Below are 19,933 nucleotides of genomic sequence, written 5' to 3' on the forward strand. Positions count from 1 at the left end.
GCCCCAGCTCCCTCAACCTTTCCTCATAAGATCTACCCTCCAAACCAGGCAGCCTCCTGGTAAATCTCCTCTGCACACTCTCCAATGCTTCCACATCCTTCTTATAGTGAGGTGACCAGAACTGAACACAATATTCCAAATGTGGTCTCACCAAGGTCCTGTATAGTTGCAGCATAACCCCACGGCTCTTAAACTCAAACCCCCTGTTAATAAACACTAACACAATATAAGCCTTCTTCACGGCTCTATCCACTTGTGCAGAGACTGGTGTTGTGAGACTTCTTACTGTGTTTACCCCAGTTCAACGCCGGCATCTCCACATCATGACAAAGCAACATGCCCAAACTCTATCCCCGTAATCCCACAAATCCCCTGACCCATCCCCATCTCGGGACACGAAGGAACAATTCGGCATGGCCAATCCACCTGCACATTTTTTAGACAGTGAGAGGAAAACAGAACAGCCAGAGGAAATCCAAGTAGACATGGGGGAAAAAGTACAGGGTGGAGTTCACAATCAGCCCCCATTCTCAATGCCCGAATGATTGACGGCGGCTCTGGACCAATAGGGGAAATGGGGCGGGACGGGAGGACCGAACGACGGCGGCTGGTCATCCAACCAATCGGAGTGAATGAGGGGCGGGGCTGAGAATAGAGCATGCGCTGTCTGTATAATGGCGACGGAGAGAAGTTGCTGTCTGGAAGTGGAAGGGGTAAATGGAGAATCGTGAACTCGGAGAGAGCAATCAATCCATCGGGTGGGTGGAGACTCTTCGTAAACGGTTTATGTAAACGGCAAACTCCGAAACAGATTTTTCCAGTCTCTTGTTTGCACCGAGCGCGGCCGAGGATTTAGTTTCTTAGTTTCAGATTTGTCTGTTAACGGTTGCCATGCCTGTACCCGGCAACAGGCGGACGGGCGCATGCGCGATTGCCTCTTTGTGTGGCTTTTTGCAGTCGTACGCATGCACGGCCGCCATGTTTATTTGGGGCAATCTTTTTAGTGACTGAATGGGAACAACTTGTTCATCAAACTGATTCACACTCTGAGTTAGAATGTCTGATTGATGGGGCTGAACAGCCCTGTATGTCCAAAGTAGTGACTATAATTTGTATTTATGTTGTGTCTTTAACATCATAAAGCTTCACAAATCATTTCATAGAAATGTGAGAAAGTACCATTTGACACTGAGACACATAGATGTTAGGGCAGGTGAGGTAAAGCTTAAACAATGAGGGAGGTTTTAAGGCAAATCTTAAAGGAGGACAATGAGATGGAGAGGTTTAAGGAACTTCCAGAGCTTGTGAATAACATAAATGAAAGATTCAGTGGTGGATTGATTAAAATCAACTATGTTCAAGGGGCTGGAATTAGGTAACTGTAGAGATCTTGGAGGGTGTGTGGCTGGCACAGGTGGAGAAGAGCAAGACTATAGAGGGATTTGAAAAGAAGGATATTAAGATTTTGGTGGTTATTAACAGAAAAAATTGCAGGTCAGTGAGCACAGGGGTGAACAAGACTTGGTGTGAGTAAACACATCATCAGTAGAGTTTTGGATAACCTCAAGATTACAGGGAGGTTGAATGTGGGAGGCTGGCGAGGATAGTTACATGGAGGTAACACAGCAATGGGTGGGGATTTTAGCAGCAGATGAGCTGAGACTGGGGTGAATTTGGTTAACGTTACTCAGGTGGAAATCAGCAGTCTTGGCGACGATGCTGATATGTGGATGAAAACAAATCTTGGGATCAGATATGATATCAAAGTTTTGAATAGTCGGATTCCATGTTAGAGGCATCAGGTCACCATCCTGGGAGTGGAGTTTGTAGCTGTGACGGTGGCTTCAATCTTCCCAGTATTTAAATGGAGTTTTGTGCTGACCCTGTACTCGATGTCAAACAAGCATGGTGTGTGCTTTGGAGGGGAACTTGGAGGTGATGGTGTTTATATAAACCTTCTAGATGGTGAAGATTGAGGAGGTTCTGTCAAATTTCTGGTTGTGCTGTAGATATATGCAATCTGTCTCCTTTCTACCTGCCACTGCTAGCTCAATCTCTCTCAACTCTCATAGATGCCAAATGTTTAGGTAGGTTCGGGTGGGTCACTCCCTGAGGGACATTCGTGAACCAGTTTGGTGTTTACAACAATTGAGCAGTTTTCATTCTCACATTTTCCTCATGCTGGCCTGACTAATTAACATTGATTCAGTTCAATTTCCCAACTTGCCTTTGTGTTTTTGTGGGTTCTGACATCTTGTTTTTCCAGATTGTGGTCTGGGAAATGAAGCCAGGAATCACCAGGATTTGACAGAGCTGCCCAGTTCATAGCAATCTGAATACATAGGATTTTGAACATGGAAGAAAAAAGTGCCGTTGACAGTGGGGAGAAAGCGTACACGTGTTGTGTGTGTGAACGAGGATTCAGCCAAGCATCAGACCTGTTAGAACATAAATGCAGTCACAACGGGAAGAAGCTGTTGGAGCCTGAGGATTGTGGGAAGGGACCTGACTCCCCACCTGACCTTGAAACTAATCGGTACAGTCACAGTGGGGAAAGACAGTTCACCTGCTCTGACTGCGGGAAGGTATTCGGTCGGTTGCCTAACCTATTGAAGCACAGGTACATTCACACTGGGGAGAGACCGTACACCTGCTCCAAATGTGGGAAAGGATTTACTCAGTCATCCAACTTACGATCACACCAGCGAATTCACACTGATGAGAAACCTTTTAAATGCCCAGATTGTGACAAGTGTTTTAAACGTCCTGGGAATCTGATTTCCCATCAACTAGTTCACACGGAGGAGAGACCTTTCAGCTGCCCGCAATGTGGGAAGGGTTTTAAGAGTTCTGCGAAACTGATGACCCATAAACTAATTCACAGAGATGAGAGACCTTTTAACTGTCCACACTGTAAGAAGTGCTTTAAAAGTTCAAGGGAACTGAAGTTCCATCAACGTGTTCACACCGATCAGAGACCTTTTAAATGTTCCAACTGTGAGAAGTGCTTTAAAACCTCTGGGGATCTGATGTCCCATCAAAATGTTCACTCTAACGAAAGACCTTTTAAATGCCCATATTGTGGGATATGCTTCAAACGTTCCAGTGAGCTGAAGTCTCATCAACGTGCTCACACTGACGCGGGACCTTATATATGCTCAGAATGTGGGAAGTGCTATAAATATTTCCAGGGGCTGATGTCCCACCAATGTGTTCAGACTGTGGAAGAATTAAATCTATGAGAACATACGCTGCAGCAAAACTAGCAGAAAGGGTACAGCCAAGCTTACTGCCCATATTATGGGAGATGTTTCAAACATTCTACTGAGCTGAGGGGCCCATCAACATGTTCACACTGACAACAAACCCTGAAATGCTCAGACTTTGGGAAGTGTATTAAATGTTCCAGTGAGCTGATGTCTCATTGATGTGTTCACATTGACGACAGACCTTTGAAACGCTCAGACTGTGGGAAATGCTTTAAAAGTTCTGGGAACCTTACGATCCTGCAACATGTTCACACTGATGAGAGACCATTTAAGTGCTCTCACTATGGGACAAGTTTCAGGCGGTCATCCACTTTCACTCAACATCAGTGAATTCACACTAGCTAGGGACCGCTTACCTGCTCTGAGTCTGGGAAGGGATTCACTTAATTATTTGACTTGAAAACACACCAAAGAGTTCACATTGACAAGAGACTTTTTAACTGTCCAGAATGTGCAGTGGTTTGAGTTTCCAGGAACTGACTTGCCATCAACATGTTGTCAAGAAGTGAGAATAAAATGCTGATTAAAGAATTGGATTTAAAAAAATATTTTCCTTGTAACAGGATGAACAGATATTTACCTAGATGAAGTGGAGAACAATTGGGCATTGATTTGCAGGAGTTAAAGATATAGTGTGTCAGAGTTCAAAAGGAGAAGTAAGAATGGATGTGGTACTTACTAAAAAGGGGAAGGTTATGAATGAATTGTTCGTAAGAGGGACGTCTAAGATAAGTTGTTCAGAAAAGACAAGATCAAAAGAATAAACATGTTTCAGTGGCAGGATTGGTCCTGTAGTGAGAATTGCTAATGGGTCAAAAAGATCACAGCCACACCAAACTGGAAGCTGAATTTTCTCCAAAAATAAGCTTTTGCCTATACACTGTTGTTTAAACCATAGGTGTTTGCTAATCTAAAGCTGAAGAAAATGACTCCAAAATAAAAATACAATGTAGTGATTATTGCTAGATTTGGCTTATTGTATTGAAATCTAAGGAATGTGGTATATTCTCGGAGTTTAGGGGAGAGATTTAGAAATGGGTTAATTTAACTATACTGTGTGTAGACATTGTTGTAGTTTGGCATATTTTTAATGCAGTATGGTTGCCTTTCTTGTGTGTTTCATAGTTAAATAAACATTCTTTTTCATTTGAATGATTACAAGAAGACTGGACCATTCTTCACTGAGTTTCATCTCTTTCCTCATTATAGCAAACAGCAAAACAGTTAAGAACCGGTGTTCCGGGTTTACGTTCTGAGGTTTTGGCATATCCTCACATTGAACATCAGTGGGGTTCTTAACAAATTTGGGGGCTCTTGGTAGGATATTAATGCATCCTTCATGTACCAAAAGTAACAAGAGTGAGGAGAGTATTGATCCACAAGGAGTATTATGTGATTTTAAAATAAGATGACTACAAAAAGGCTCTGGCAATGGCTAAGATTGTTTGTCAGCTTGTGGAGCTATCTCACCTCACTCTCGATTTCATGTTCCAGCTAACAGCTCTTTCCATTGGCTGAACAAGTCATTTGTTCTAGAAGTCATTTTGGAGGAGAGATTTATCTCTGGTGAAAGCAATCTGAAATGAACAACGAAAAGGTCAATGTAGTGGATGAAGCAAGCTGGAATATTTTGAAAAATCCTGTCTCTGTGTCAGAAAGCAGAGATTCCATCTGATCTGCGCAGAGTCGCAGTTCCCGCGTCTCTGGAGTAGTTTTACTTCCTCTACCATCATAAAGACTTAGAAAAAGTACTTTTGAGTGAGGTACTATATTCAGTTAATATTTAACAGCAAAAGTGAATTAAGGAGATTACCTTCACACTTAGATGAGTGAGATTTAATCATGTTTCTACCCACAGCAAACGTGATAACCACTACACCACAGAAACCATGCTCACTGGCTCAGAAACTGGCCTAATATCTCAAACTGTGCAGTCTGATTGCATATCAGAAATTTGTTTTGTGGAAGCACAATTCTGCTGACAGTGTTAACAGTGTGGCAGAGAAATTGATTTAATATTAGAATCATAAAGTAACACAGTTGATTAATGGGATAATCAGCTTGTCACACGTGAACTGCCTTTCTGCAATTCATTAGTTATTACCTTCCTCCACATCGTGCGTTTTGCAGATCATTCAAAACTCAAAAGAAATACAAATACTACATGTCTGTAAGATCATGGTTTTTGTTACTATTCAACATCAAACAAACATTATGAAACTTTCCCTCTCACTAACATGAGTGGGTTTTGGTAATGTTGCTGTCTGGTTTCAGGTCAGGTACATGTTTGTGTGTGTTCTCAATGCCCTGACAGAAACTGCACTGTGAAGAGTCCAGTGGATCTGTCTGGAATGTCCCACTGATCTCATGCAGAAACATGTTGGGTATTTTATTGAAGAAATTGAATTTGGCTGTTCTCATCAGACTGATCGACAATGGCACAGCAGAAGAGGCGGCCGTTCACCCACCATGACAATGCCAGTTGTTGTTTCAAGGACATACAAATTTCTTTCAATTTCCTTCTCCTTTTCCATAAATCTGATATTCCCCCTCTAAATTAATTGTCCAAATCCCTTGAAGATGTTTTTGCAGATTCTGTGCACAATTTTTCTAAATTAACAAGGTTTCTCTGACACGTTGACATAAAGAATTGATACTGAAGACGCAAATCCATCTCTTCTCAGTGCAATTCCCTATCCCTCCTTTTCAGGGAAGATTTGGGTTCACAAACTGTGTTTGTATCAAGAAGGTAACTGGCAGGGAGTTGGACGGGTAGACAGCTGGAAGGGAGGCAGGGGCAGAAGTAGAAAGAGATGTGACAAGTGTTTAGAATTTGATGTGTGTCACTTGCTTTCAGTGATGAATGTCTGCTGTAAAGTTGAAGTTTGTTTATTAGTCACAAGTAAGGCTTACATTAACACTGCAATGAAGTTATTGTGAAATTCCCCTAGTCGCCACAATCCAGCACCTGTTCAGGTACACCGAGGGAGAATTTAGCATGGCCAATGCACCTAACCAGCATGTCTTTGGAAGGAAACCCACTTAGAAAGGTTGCAGAGCTGGGCCGCGAGGTGGCGGATGGAGTTTAATGTGGAGAAGTGTGAGGTAATTCATTTCGGTAGGAATAACAGATGTGTTGAGTATAGGGCTAACGGGAGGACTTTGAATAGTGTGGAGGAGCAGAGGGATCTAGGTGTATGTGTACATAGATCCCTGAAAGTTGGGAATCAAGTAGATAAGGTTGTTAAGAAGGCATACGGTGTCTTGGCGTTTATTGGTAGGGGGATTGAATTTAGGAGTCGCAGCGTCATGATGCAACTGTACACAACTCTGGTGCGGCCGCACTTGGAGTATTGTGTGCAGTTCTGGTCCCCACATTACAGGAAGGATGTAGAGGCTTTGGAGAGGGTGCAGAGGAGGTTTACCAGGATGTTGCCTGGTATGGAGGGGAGATCCTATGAGGAGAGACTGAGAGATTTGGGGTTGTTTTCGCTAGAAAGAAGGCGGCTAAGAGGGGACCTTATTGAAACATATAAGATGATTAGAGGTTTAGACAGGGTGGATAGTGATAGCCTTTTTCCTAGGATGGAGAAAGCTAGCACGAGGGGGCACGGCTTTAAATTAAGGGGGGGTAGTTATAGGACTGATGTCAGGGGTAGGTTCTTTACCCAGAGGGTGGTGAGGGACTGGAATGCCCTGCCAGCTGCAGTTGTAAATGCGCCTAGTTTGGGGGCGTTTAAGAGATCTGTGGATAGGTTTATGGACGAAATGGGATTGGTTTAGATTAGTGGGTTAGTGTTGTTTTTTTTTAAAAGCTGGTCGGCGCAACATCGTGGGCCGAAGGGCCTGTTCTGCGCTGTAATGTTCTATGTTCAAACATGGGGTGAATGTCCACAATGACAGTGACCCAAGCCAGGAATCAAACCTGGATCCCTGGAACTGTGAGGCAGCAGTGCTAACCACTGTGCCGCCCCTGTGTGTTATCTTGTAAGTTTCTCAGGAGCCAATGATTCCGCTGGTGGGATTTGGTAATTGAAAGTTATACCTGAGCAACTTGTGGGAATAGTGTGAATTTCATGTTCCAGCAATTAACTGAAGAAGTGATTTGCTTTCCACCCAAACATGGCATTGTGTTTCTGGTGTTGCTTTGTAAGATAATAGAATGGTTAGGAAGGCAGCAGCAATGCGGACGAAAAGTTACAGTGCAGAAAAGAGGCCATTCAGCCTGTTGTGTTTCTTTGAAAGACCGCATGTGATTAGTTGATTAGGAAATGATCATTGTGTCAGTTTTAAGAGAAAGAAGAAAAATCTGTTCCATTCCCACCCACCTTTGTCCCTGAAGCATCAGCGGTTTCGACTGTTTATTTCTTATATACTACAATCTGCGAACAATTTTTTGTATTTACCCTCCCCTCCGTCAGCCTCTGGACATAACAAGGCCACATCCACCCCCTAGTTCCCTCTGTGACTGTGGCACAAAGAACACATTACAGCAGGTGCTGGAATTCAAAATAAAACAGAAAATGTTGGAAAAACTCACCAGGTTAAACAGCTTGTATGGAGAGGGAAACAGAATATTTCAGGTCGCTGACTTTTTATCCAAACTGGAAGAATTCAGAGATTTACAACGGGTACAGAGTCAGGGAAAGGAGAAGGTGAGCGGAAGAAAAACAAAGAGTCTTGTGATAGGATGGAAGGCTGGAGTGATTAAATTAAAAAAGGGGAAGACAGGCAAGGGCAAGACAGCATTGTGTGAGAATCAGAGGGGTAAATAAACTCATGGGATAAGTGAAGGAACAAAATACATGTAAGGAGGAGGGATAAATAGTAACAGCAGTATCATTACCAGCACTGACTAGCTGATAAAAGGGAGTGGGTCTAGAATTGTTGAAATAATGTTGAGTCTGAAGACTCTTATCAAAAATTAGGTTGTTTCTTCAAATTTCAATGGAATAGAGCAGGATGCTGAAGACCACGAGCTCAGACCACGACTGCAGTGGAGAATTCAAATAGGAAACTGCTGGAAGCTGAAGAACACTCCTGCAGTGAGAATTAATATATTCCAGAAAGCAATCACCTAATCTAGACTGAACTCCTGTAGTATCGAAGACATCCCATTGTGTGCAGCAAGTACACAATGTGACGCCATTTAAAAAAGGAGGTAGACTACAGGTGGGTAACTATAGGTCAGTTAGCTTAATTTCTGTAGTAGGGAACCATAGAACCCTACAGTGCAGAAAGAGGCCCTTCGGCCCATCGAGTCTGCACCGAACACAATCCCACCTAGGCCCTACCCCCATATCCCTACATATTATACCCACTAATCCCTCTAACCTATGCATCCCTGGACACTAAGGGACAATTTTTTAGCATGGCCAATCAATCTAACCTGCACATCTTTGGACTGTGGGAGAAAACTCACGCAGACACGAGGAGAATGTGCAAACTCCACACAGACAGTGACCTGAGCCGGGAATCGAACCCAGGACCCTGGAGCTGTGAAGCAGCAGTGCTAATCACTGTGCTACCATGCCGCCCAAAATGCTTGAATCTATCATCAAGGAAGAAATAGCGAGACATCTGAATATAAATTGTCCCACTGGGAAGATGCAGCACGGGTTCATGAAGGGCAGGTCATGTTTGGCTAATTTGGTGGAATTCTTTGAGAACATTACGGGCATAGTTGGCAATGGGGAACCTTTGGATGTTGTGTATCTGGATTTCCATAAGGCATTTGACAAGATGCTGCACCAAAGGCAGCTGTGTAAGATAAAGGCGCATGGTGTTACGGGTAATGCATTAGCATGGATAGAGGATTGGTTAATGAACAGAAAGCAAAGAGTGGGGCTAAATGGGTGTTTTTCTGGTTGACGATCTGTGACTAGTGGTATGCTTCAGGGATCAGTGTTGGGACTGCAATTGTTTACGATTTACATAGATGATTTGGAGTTGGGGACCAAGTGTAGTGCAACAAAATTTTCAGATGACACTAAAATGAGTGGCAGAGCAAAGTGTGCAGAGGACACTGAAAGTCTGCAAAGGGAGATAGATAGTCCGAGTGGGCAAGCGTTTGGCAGATGGAGTACAATGTTGGTAAATGTGAGGTCATCTGTTTTGGTAGGAAAAACAGCAAAATGGACTATTATTTAAATGGTAAAAAGTTGCAGCATACCGCTGTGCAAAGGGATCTGGGTGTCCTTGTGCAGGAATCTCAAGGAGTTGGTTTGCAGATGCAGCAGGTAATTAAGAAGGCAAATGGAATTTTGTCCTTCATTATTAGAGGGATGGAGTTTAAAAACAGCGAGGTTATGTTGCAGCTGTAAGGAGCTTGTGAGGCCACACTTGGGAGTACTATGTAGTTTTGGTCTCCTTACTTGAGAAAGGATATACTGGCACTGGACGGGATGCAAAGATTAACTAGGTTGATTCTGGAGTTGAGAGGGTTAGCTTAAGAGGAGAAATTGAGTAGACTGGGGCTATACTCATTGGAATTCAGAAGAATGAGGGGAGATCTTATAGAAACATATAAGATTATGAAGGGAATAGATAAGATAGTTTCCACTGGCAGGTGAAACTAGAACTAGGGGGCATGACCTCAAAATAAGGGGAAGCAGATTTAGGACTGAGTTGAAGAGGAACAACTTCACACAAAGGGTTGTGAATCTGTGGAATTCCCTGCCAAGTGAAACAGTTCAAGCTACCTCATTGAATGTTTTTAAGGCAAGGACAGATAGATGTTTGAACAGTAAAGGAATTAAGGGTTATGGTGAGTGAGTGCGTAAGTGGAGCTGAGTCCACAAAAACATCAGCCATGATCTTATTGAATGGCGGAGCAGGCTCGAGGAGCCAGATGGCCTACTCCTGCTCCTAGTTCTTATGTAATACTAAAATCAGCATTTTCTGTTCTTATTTCAGATCTCCAGCATCTGCAGTATTTTGCTTTTATTACTGATTGTAATAATTGATGGATTAAGATGAATAACAGCTCCATTTCATTGTCATACCAGGGGACAACAGTCAATGCTGCATAAAAAAGATAAAGAAGCTCTATGAGACCTTCACTGTAGTTGGAAGGAAGAGACAGAGGGAGAGAGCCGTTCACTCAATTACTTTGTGTTTAGATTTTTTTCTCAAAAGAATCAACACACCATATGTATCACCAAGCTTGATATATTTCTCATTATATTCTCACATAAATGTAGCCTATCTTTATTAACATCAGCAAAAATAGACATTTAGTCCTGGATGTGATGATCAGAATAATTCAATCATTATATGTGAATCTGCTGGTGTCTCAGCCAGAGGGATGACTGAGTGAATCTCTTCCCGCACGAGGAGCAGATGAACGGTCTCTCCCCAGGTGAACTCGCTGGTGTGCGGTGAGTTGAGATGAGTGCCTGAATCCAGACCCACAGTGAGAACACCTGAACGGTCTCTCGTCAGTGTGAACACGTTGATGGGACTTCAGTTCCACAGAACTTTTAAAGCACTTCTCACAATCTGGGCATTTAAAAGGTCTCTTATCACTATGAACCCGTTGATGTGTCAGCAGGTTGGATGAATGATTAAACCCCTTCCCACATTGAGAACATGTGAATGGCCTCTCCCCAGTGTGAACTCGCTGGTGTTCAGTGAGTTGGGACGGCCATTTGAATCCAGTCCCGCAGTTCGAGCATCTGAACGGTCTCTCGTCAGTGTGAACACGTTGATGGGACATCAGCTCCCTGGAACTTTTATAACACTTCCCACAGTCTGGACATTTAAAAGGTCTCTCATCAGTGTGAACTCCCTGGTGTTTAAGCAGGTTGGATGACTGAGTGAATCCCTTCCCACAACGAGAGCAACTGAATGGTCTCTCCCCAGTATGGATGCGTCGATGAGTTTCCAATCGAGATGGGTAACTGAATCTCTTCCCACAATCCCCACATTTCCACGGTTTTCCCACAACGTGGCTGCATTTATGTTCTGACAGGTCAGATGGTCGGCTGAATCCTCGTCCACACACAGAACATGTGTACGCTTTCTCCCCACTGTGAACGGTGCTTTTTTCTTCCATGTTCAAAATCCAATGATATTCAGTTTATGGTAAATTGGATGATTGGGCAATTCAGATCCTGATGAGATGTTTGGTTTGAACTTTTCACTCCTTTGAAATTGATTTATGGAAGGGGACGTGAAATGCACTCTGGATCTATACAAGACTTTAATCTCTGTCACAGGAGAGAGAGATATAACAAGAGAGAGAATGAGGTAGGCAGAGATACACCAGGACACTGAAGTCAGACAGACAGTGGTGAAGGATAAAGATTTCTTATATCTGCAATGCAATAAAATCATTAACAGAATATTTAAAGCTCCACCGCCTAGAAGGGCCAGGCTAAGAGGTGTAGAGGAACATCATCACCTCTAATTTCCCTGCTGAGAAATTTCCCTGCCTGAAATCAAGTACTGAAGAAGCAGAAGGTTCCTACATTTAAAAGTTGGGAAACCTGAAGTCATTGTCTTCAGGTCCCACTACAAAATCCACTTCCTGGAGTCTGACTCCATTCATCTCGCTAACAACTGTCTGAGACTGAACCAGACTGTTCACAACTTTAGTGTCACACTTGATCCCAAGATAAGATTCCATCCGCATATTCACATCTTTACCAAGACCACCTTGTTCCACCTCAGTCTCAGCTCTGCTGCGGAAACTCTCATTCAGTCATTTGTTATTTCTAGATGTAATTATCCTAACGCACTCCCAGCCAGACTCCCAAATTCAACCTCCCGGTAATCTTGAGTTCATCCAAAATTCTGTTGCTTGTGTGTTTACTTGCACCAAGTCTTGTTTCCCCATCACCCTGTGCTCACTGAACTACAATAATTCCTGGTGAAGAAGCATCAAGATTTTAAAATTCTCATCTATGTTTTTCTCCATGGTTGTGACCACCCCTTTCTTTGTAATCTCTTCCAGATACACACCCTCCAAAATCTCTAGACTCATCTAATTCCAGCCTCTTAAACATTCCTGATTTTAATCACTCCATGATTGGTGACCACTCTTTTATTTGCCTGGACTATCAGCTCTGGAATTTCCTCTTTAACCCTCTCCCCCCTCACCTTCCCCCTTTAAGATTCTCCTTAAAACCTCCCTCTTTGACCAAGCTTTTATTCACCTGCCCGAATATCTCCTTACGTGGCTCAGTGTCAAATGTTACTCCCGGTTTGGGTCAGTCTGTGTGGAGTCTCCCCATGTCTGCGTGGGTTTCCTCCAGGTGCTCCGGTTTCCTCCCACAGTCTGAAAGACGTGCTGGTTAGGTGCACTGACCCGAACAAGTGCAAGTGTGTTGTGACTAGGGGATTTTCATAGTAACTTAATTACAATGTTAAATGTAAACTTTACTTTGACTTTAACTTTAACATTTAATCATACATCCATAGAGTTCCATTCCCCCTTCTCGTCTTGCACCAAGTTTTGTCCTCCCCATACCTGCCGATTCATAGAATCGTACACCACAGAAACAAGCCCAGCATATCTATGCCAATCATCAAATACCAACCTTTGCTAATCCCATTTACCTGGATTTGGACTACGCCTACTATATCTCGGCAATTTAAGTGTTTGCCAAGATGCTTTGTAACTGTTGTGAGAGCTCCTGCCTCCACCACTCACTCAGGCAGTGCGTTCCATATTTCCATTACCCCCTGGGTGATTTTTTCCCCCCTCACATCCCCTCTAAAACACACTTCACCATAAACCTATGCCGCGTGTCTGCCATGGGGCAAATATTCTTACGATCTACCCTATTTTGTCCACCTGTATCAGATACCCGCCTCCTCTCCATGGGAAACAAAGCCAGACTGTCCAGTTGTTCCCAACGTTGAAGAACATTGCCCCAACAGGGGGACTGGGCATGAGCTATCCGCATATTGCCCCCAACAAAAATGGGGACTAGGCATGCGCTGTCCTTACAATGCCCCTCAGACAGATGGCGACGGCGCACGCGTATAACCGCACATTGCCGGCTGGAAACATGGCGGCTGTGAAGTCCTGTCGGAAACGGGGAAAGAAACTCGGCTCCGCTCAGTGCAGTTGGGAAACTGGGAAATTCTTTTTCAGAGTTCGGTGTTTATACAACATCTTTACAAAATCTCTCCTTCCATCACTCCCTCGGAGCCACCACTCCACCCACTTACCGTTTAGACAAAAGATGACTCAACTCATCGACATTACCAACGTTGCGCATGCTCCACTCCCATCCCTGCCCCTCGTCACTCCGATTGGTTGGAGGACCAGCCGCTCCCGCTCAGTCCTCCAGCCCCGCCCCTTCGCTTCCTATTGGTCCGGGCCTGCTGTCTATCAGCCGGGTATTGTGACGGTTTCAGATGGTGGGCGGGGCCACAGCCTCAGGCTGAGTTGCTGATTATTGGCAGTATTTTGTGTTTGGGAATTAGAGCTAGAGATGGATAGTCAGTTCCCCTGGGGCTGGGGGATTCACACTCATTTCCCCAGGACACTCATTATCACCACAACTTTACAGGAGGAAGTCCCCACGTCAATCCCTCTGAGCTAAAAACTGAGGGATAAAATTCCAGCATGAAAAGTTTCATCACTGCTCTTTTTGGTCAGTTAAATAAACTGAATCAGATTAACTCAGGGCCACATTAAAATGGGCAGCTCCCAAAAGGAGGGGAACCACCCAAAACAAAGGACAAAGTAGAACGGAAACTTAAAACATCAAATCAAAATGTGATTGAAGGGGTCAATAACGCACCCAAACCCATGCGGTGGCCCAGCAGGCACGGAAGGCATTAACAGTGCCCTTGGATACTTGCATGCTCCCACTCCCTCTCCTAATGTCCCGCTCCAGCCTTCGATAGAGGGACAGACAGTCGGGTCGGACAATCCCCTCGGTCACCCGCTGCCTGGATGTGTAGATGGCAAGTATTGCCAGGCCCAGGAGCAGGTTCACAAGGAGGCCCTCTGCCTTCCCTGCCCTCCCTCTGCACCGGATGTCCATAGATCAGGAGCGCGGGACTGAAGTGCAAACAAAGCACAAATAAAAGGTTTTTGAGGAAACAGAAAAGGTTGTGCAATCTATAACACGAAACATAGACATGGTCCACGGACTCCACAAGACTGCAAAAAGGGCAGGTCTCTTGGGAGCCCGTGAACTGGTGTAACCTTTGGTTGTACGGTACTGTGGCATGAGATGGTGCAGGCGGATAACCGCACATTGCCCACAGGAAACATGGCTGGAAGCATTCATCCCATGAATTAATTTTTAAAGACATGCACCGCCCCCCACCCCAGGTCCCCAAGACAGTGGAGGAGGATCCCTGCATAGATCCCCACTGGGCACTTCCACCGCTGGACGGCAATAGGCCTGCCAAGGTATATTTTGGAGCAGGCCTATTGCCGTCCAGTGGTGGCACAGCAGTTAGCGCTGCTGCCTCACAGCGCGTGGGACCCGGGTTCGATTCCCAGCTTGGGTCACTGTCTGTGTGGAGGTTGCACATTCTCTCCGTGGCTTTCCTCCAGATGCTCCGGTTTCCTCCCACAGTCCGACGATGTGCGGGTTAGGTAGATTGGTCATGCTAAATTGCCCCTTGGTGTCCTGGGATATGTTGGTTAGAGAATTTTTGTACCTATTAATTCCATAACACAGATAACTGAAACATTATAATGTTCTACACAGCTATATGTATTCAATTGAATCCTATACAAGTTCAAGATCAAGCTGTACAAGGCCTGGCCATGAAGCCAGTCCCCAATCCCCTGCCTACCCCTCCGTTCTCTTTTCGTTTTTGCAGTTTTTAATTTTAAATGACATTCGATAAAAAAGTTTCACTTCAGACCAGTTTTGCCTACATCTATTCTAAGAAGAGGACAGACCCTACAGTTTTGGCGCTGTGAGCAGGGTAAAGGCCTTTTGGACTGATTGAGGGCATCAAGCTCACATCGCAACCCAGTGTTAAGGACTCCTATTGTTTAAAAGTCCTTTGTCATTTGTCCAAATTGTCTTTCCTTTTACACTGACCCTAACAAACTGGCATACTGGGAACTATGGGTTGAAGCCCCACTTAAAGATATCTCATTTTGGCGGCATCTGTGATAAGTGACTCCGACCCGACTAGAAAGCCAACGGCTCAAGACCCGTTAACCCTTTATAGCCATGACGGAAGTGAAAAGTCAGACCAAAACTCCACAGAATCAGTTGCCAACCACAGTGAAAGGAGGGCAGGCCCACGTAATGTGTCGGAGGATGAAATTCTGCAGCAACTAAGAGAGTATATAGAACAGCAATTTGACTTGCCCAAAACCTGTACTGAGATTGAATAGAAGTATGGCACCTCCAAAAGACAGTGGTCTTCGGGTGAGATAAAGAGTGTCTGGGGGAAGATTACCTTGCATGAAGGATAAGGATGGCCCCTTGCCATCATCTGACAACAGAAATGATATCATAAAGAGTTCCCAACATGACCACACTCTGACAGTATATAAACAGTTGGAAAATAAAAAGCAGGAGTTAGAAAAGTTACAAGTGGAACTTAAGAGATAACAAGACCCTTAAAGCTGAGAACCGAGTTTAAAAGTCCCCATCGTATAAAGAACCAACTTTTGAAGGAATACATATGTTGATATATTTATAGCTATATGTTTAGCTATGAGGAGAGATTGGGTAAACTGGGGTTGTTCTCCCTGGAAAGACGGAGAATGAGGGGAGACCGAATAGAGGTGTATAAAATTATGAAGGGTATCGATAGGGTGAGCAGTGGGAAGCTTTTTCTCAGGTCGGAGGTGACAAATACGAGGGGTCACAGGTTCAAGGTGAGAGGGGAGAGGTATAACTCAGATATCAGAGGCACGTATTTTACACAGAGGGTGGTGGGGGCCTGGAATGCACGGCCAAGCAGGGTGGTGGAGGCGGACACGCTGGGATCGTTTAAGACTTATCTGGATAGTCACATGAACAGACTGGGAATGGAGGGATACAAACGAATGGTCTAGTTGGACCAATGAGCGGCGCAGGCTTGGAGGGCCGAAGGGCCTGTTTCCTGTGCTGTATTGTTCTGTGTTCTTTGAGTGCAGGCCAGGTTACCCTAGCATGCAGCAGACAGGAAAGGAACAGTGAGATGTGCAGGGGCACGATGCTGCTTCAGAAGCAAATTCTAGTGAGGGCAACGACACTGCAGAAGGGACCGTTGACATAAGACCCGCACTGTTAAATGGGTCAATATCAAGACAGAGGCAACTACGGCAGATGGCAAAACCATTAGACAAGGCGAGTACATCTACCACCTCTTGCATGAGCCGGCAGACCCAGGGTAAATTAATGAGTGATCTAAAGAACTGCCACACCCTAAGAAGACCTGGGATCAATTAAGCCATCTCAAAGCTATCTGCCAACTCCATCTGTGGGATGGAGTTCAGACTATAACTGTAATGGTGCCAGGAGGAGTGGCAAAGAGACTACAACAGGAGGCAGAAATGGCTCTGGGTGCAGACAAAGAAAAGCTAGATGCAGGATGGGACACCACTAAATGGTAGCTACAGATAATCAGCTGCTCCAAAATGGACTGAGAAAAAATAGCAGCCTGTGAACAGAAAGATACTGAAGAGGTCTCAGAATATGATAAACGGTTTAGGGCAGTGTGGATGGAACCTTTGGGAGTAGAAATCGACAGACCCCATGAAAGCTGCATTGGTCACCAGCCTAAAGCCAGAATTGGCGAAGATGGTAAAGCTACGCTTGGCAGAATGGGACAAAGTTGGAACAACATTCGGGATGTTGGTGGAGTGGTGTCACCAAATAGATTGGGAAATGGGAGCTAAAATCTACGCCCTGCAAGCAGGAGGAAACTCAAGGGTTCAGACGGGCCCCACAAAGGGAGGTTCCTGGGAAAATGCCACTATTGTGGAAAAGGAGGTCACTGGGCGAAAACATGCCGAGCCAAGCAGCGGGCTAAAGGATGTCAAGAGCACCATTAGTCTCAGCATCAGTCTGAGATGAAGAACACTTGGAGGAGTAAGCAGCTCACCACAGAGCAACAAGATGTGTTGCTAGCCACAACAGCAAAAAGTGACAAGAGCCTGCCCTCATCCTCACAGACTCCCTTCTAACACTAGTGGAGCAGAGAGGAAATGGGATATATGTGACAATGAGGGTGGGCGATCAATAAATAAGAACATAAGAAATAGGAGCAGGAGTAGGCCATCTAGCCCCTCGAGCCTGCCCCGCCATTCAATAAGATCATGGCTGATCTGAAGTGGATCAGTTCCACTTTCCTGCTTTCTCCCCATAACCCTTAATTCCCTTGTCTATCAGAAACCTATCTACCCGTGACTTAAATATATTCAACGAGGTAGCCTCCACCACTTCAATGGGCAGAGAATTCCAGAGATTCACCACCCTTTGAGTGAAGAAGTTCCTCCTCGACTCCGATCTAAACTGCTCCCCCCCCCCACCTTATTTTGAGGCTGTGCCCTCTAGTCCTGCTATCCTTTCTAAGCGGGAAGAATCTCTCTACCTCTACCCTATCCATCCCCTTCATTATCTTGTAAGTCTCTATAAGATCCCCCCTCATCCTTCTAAACTCTTAACGAGTACAGACCCAGTCTATTTAATCTCTCTTCATAGTCTAACCCCCTCATCTCCAGTATCAGCCTAGTGAACCTCCTCTGCACTCCCTCCAAGGCCAATATATCCTTTCGCAAATACGGGGCCCAAAACTGCACACAGTACTCCAGCTGCGGCCTCACCAGTGCCTTGTACAGTTGCAGCAAGACCTCCCTGCTTTTATATTCTATCCCCCTCGCTATAAAGGCCAGCATCCCATTCGCCTTCTTGATCACCTGCTGCACCTGCAGACTGGGTTTTTGCGATTCGTGCACAAGGACCCCCAGGTCCCTCTGCACCGTCGCATGCTGCAGCTTTTCGTCCTTTAAATAATAATCCCTCCGACTATTATTTCTACCAAAGTGGATAACCTCACATTTGCTAACGTTATACTCCATTTGCCAGGTCCTCGCCCACTCGTTCAGCCTATCCAGATCCCTCTGCAGACTTTCCGCGTCCCCCACACAATTCGCTTTTCCACTCAATACATAGATTGTCTCTTAGACACCAGAGCAGAATTAACCTGTCTACCACTGAAATATAAAAGACTCCATGGATGACCGATTTTTAACAGCACAAGGGGCAAGTGGAGGTAAAGTAAAACTCCCAGCAGACTAAAGCTACTAGAACTCACCTCGGTCCTCATGAAGTGACCACTCGGATTTGGGTGGGACCCGTCCGACAGGTTTTACTTGGAATTCAGTGAAATTCCCGATTCAGTGAAATTCCTCTTTGGATTTTAAAGAGGGGAAGGTGACATGGTCTATCAATGCTTTGAAAAAGGAAGACTGGATGAACCACCTAACATGGGTCCGAGATAAGAATGGTTGTGGCCCATGATCTTATTGAATGGCGGGGCAGGCTCGAGGGGCTAGATGGCCTACTCCTGCTCCTATTTCTTATGTTCTTATGTTCTACTCCGGGTGGAGCGAGCCTTATTCGCTGGAACACCACCACCACCCTATACCAGACAGTACCAAATCAGCCCAACATCTATCGCTGGCATCCTCCCAGTTATTCAACAACTGGAGAAGCAAGGCGTGCTCATTAAGACACATAGCTCGTGTGGAAGCTAAATATACAGTTCAGTCCTGCATGTAGTTAACAGCTGCAATAACAGCAGAATTAAACACTTAGTGCACTCACTGGTGTCTGCGCAGATAGGATGAGTGAATCCCTTGCCACAGTTGGTGCCAGTGAATGGCTTGTCTCCGCTGTGAACTCGCTAGTGTATCAGAAGTCCAGATGAATCAGTGAATCCCTTCCCACACTTGGAGCAGGTGAACGGTCTCTCTCCAATGTGAATTTGCTGGTATACAATGAGGTGCCCTGAATGACTAAACCTCTTTCAACAGTCAGTGCAGCTGAACAGCCTCTTCTGTGTGAACTCGCTGGCATGCACCATAGCTGCCTGAATAAATCCCTTCCTGCACACAAAACAGGTAAATGGCTTCTCCCCAGTGTGAATGCGTCGGTGTGCAATGAGGTTGGATGATTGTCTGAACCTCCTTCTGCAGTCAGTGCAGATGAAGAGTCTCAGTGTGAGTAACTTTGTGCATCAGCAGGTTGGAAGACTGACTGAATCGATCCTCACACACACACAGCAGGTGAACAACCTCTTTCCAGAGTGACTGCACTGATGGGCTTCCAGCCTGGAAGGATAATTGAAACCCTTCCCACAGTTTCCACGTTTTCTCTCCGTGGTGTGAGTCCATCGAGGAGTTCCCAACTGGGAAGGGAATTTGAATCCCTTCCCACACTCCGCACATTTCCAGGATGTCTCCATTGTGCCGGTGTGTTTATTTTGCTCCAGGTTAGGTAATCAGTCAAAGCCTCTTCCACACATGGAACACTTGTCCAGTTTTTCCCTGCTGTGAATGCTGCAATGCATTTTCAGGCTGTATACTCTTAAAACCCTTTCTACTTACGAAGAAGCAGCACTCCGAAAGCTAGTGGCTTTTGCTACCAAATAAACCTGTTGGACTTTAACCTGGTGTTATGAGACTTCTAATTGTGTAAAACTCTTTCCACAGTCAGTTCACTGGAACAGCTGTGTACGCG

The 19,933-nt window shown here is 45.0% G+C and overlaps 1 protein-coding gene and 1 pseudogene across 2 annotated transcripts; one reads left to right on the forward strand and one right to left on the reverse strand.

Annotated features, from left to right (window-relative positions):
- Nucleotides 1–666: 666 nt before the first annotated feature.
- LOC145361864 (uncharacterized) lies at nt 667–4,467 on the forward strand. The gene is made up of 2 exons (XM_080217850.1): nt 667–758; nt 2,267–4,467. Exon 2 carries the CDS (start codon nt 2,355–2,357, stop codon nt 3,240–3,242), a length of 888 nt encoding a protein of 295 aa, XP_080073976.1. The 5' UTR covers nt 667–758; nt 2,267–2,354; the 3' UTR covers nt 3,243–4,467.
- Nucleotides 4,468–10,237: 5,770 nt separating this feature from the next.
- LOC145361867 (uncharacterized) lies at nt 10,238–13,058 on the reverse strand (annotated as a pseudogene). The gene is made up of 2 exons (XR_013889883.1): nt 12,428–13,058; nt 10,238–11,479 (listed from the first exon to the last, which is right to left on the reverse strand). The product of XR_013889883.1 is annotated as an uncharacterized LOC145361867 (transcript).
- Between the last annotated feature and the right edge of the window lie 6,875 nt (nt 13,059–19,933).

This window comes from Carcharhinus amblyrhynchos, chromosome X, assembly GCF_965287045.1.
Source record: "Carcharhinus amblyrhynchos chromosome X, sCarAmb.v2.hapA, whole genome shotgun sequence".
NCBI lineage: Eukaryota > Metazoa > Chordata > Chondrichthyes > Carcharhiniformes > Carcharhinidae > Carcharhinus > Carcharhinus amblyrhynchos.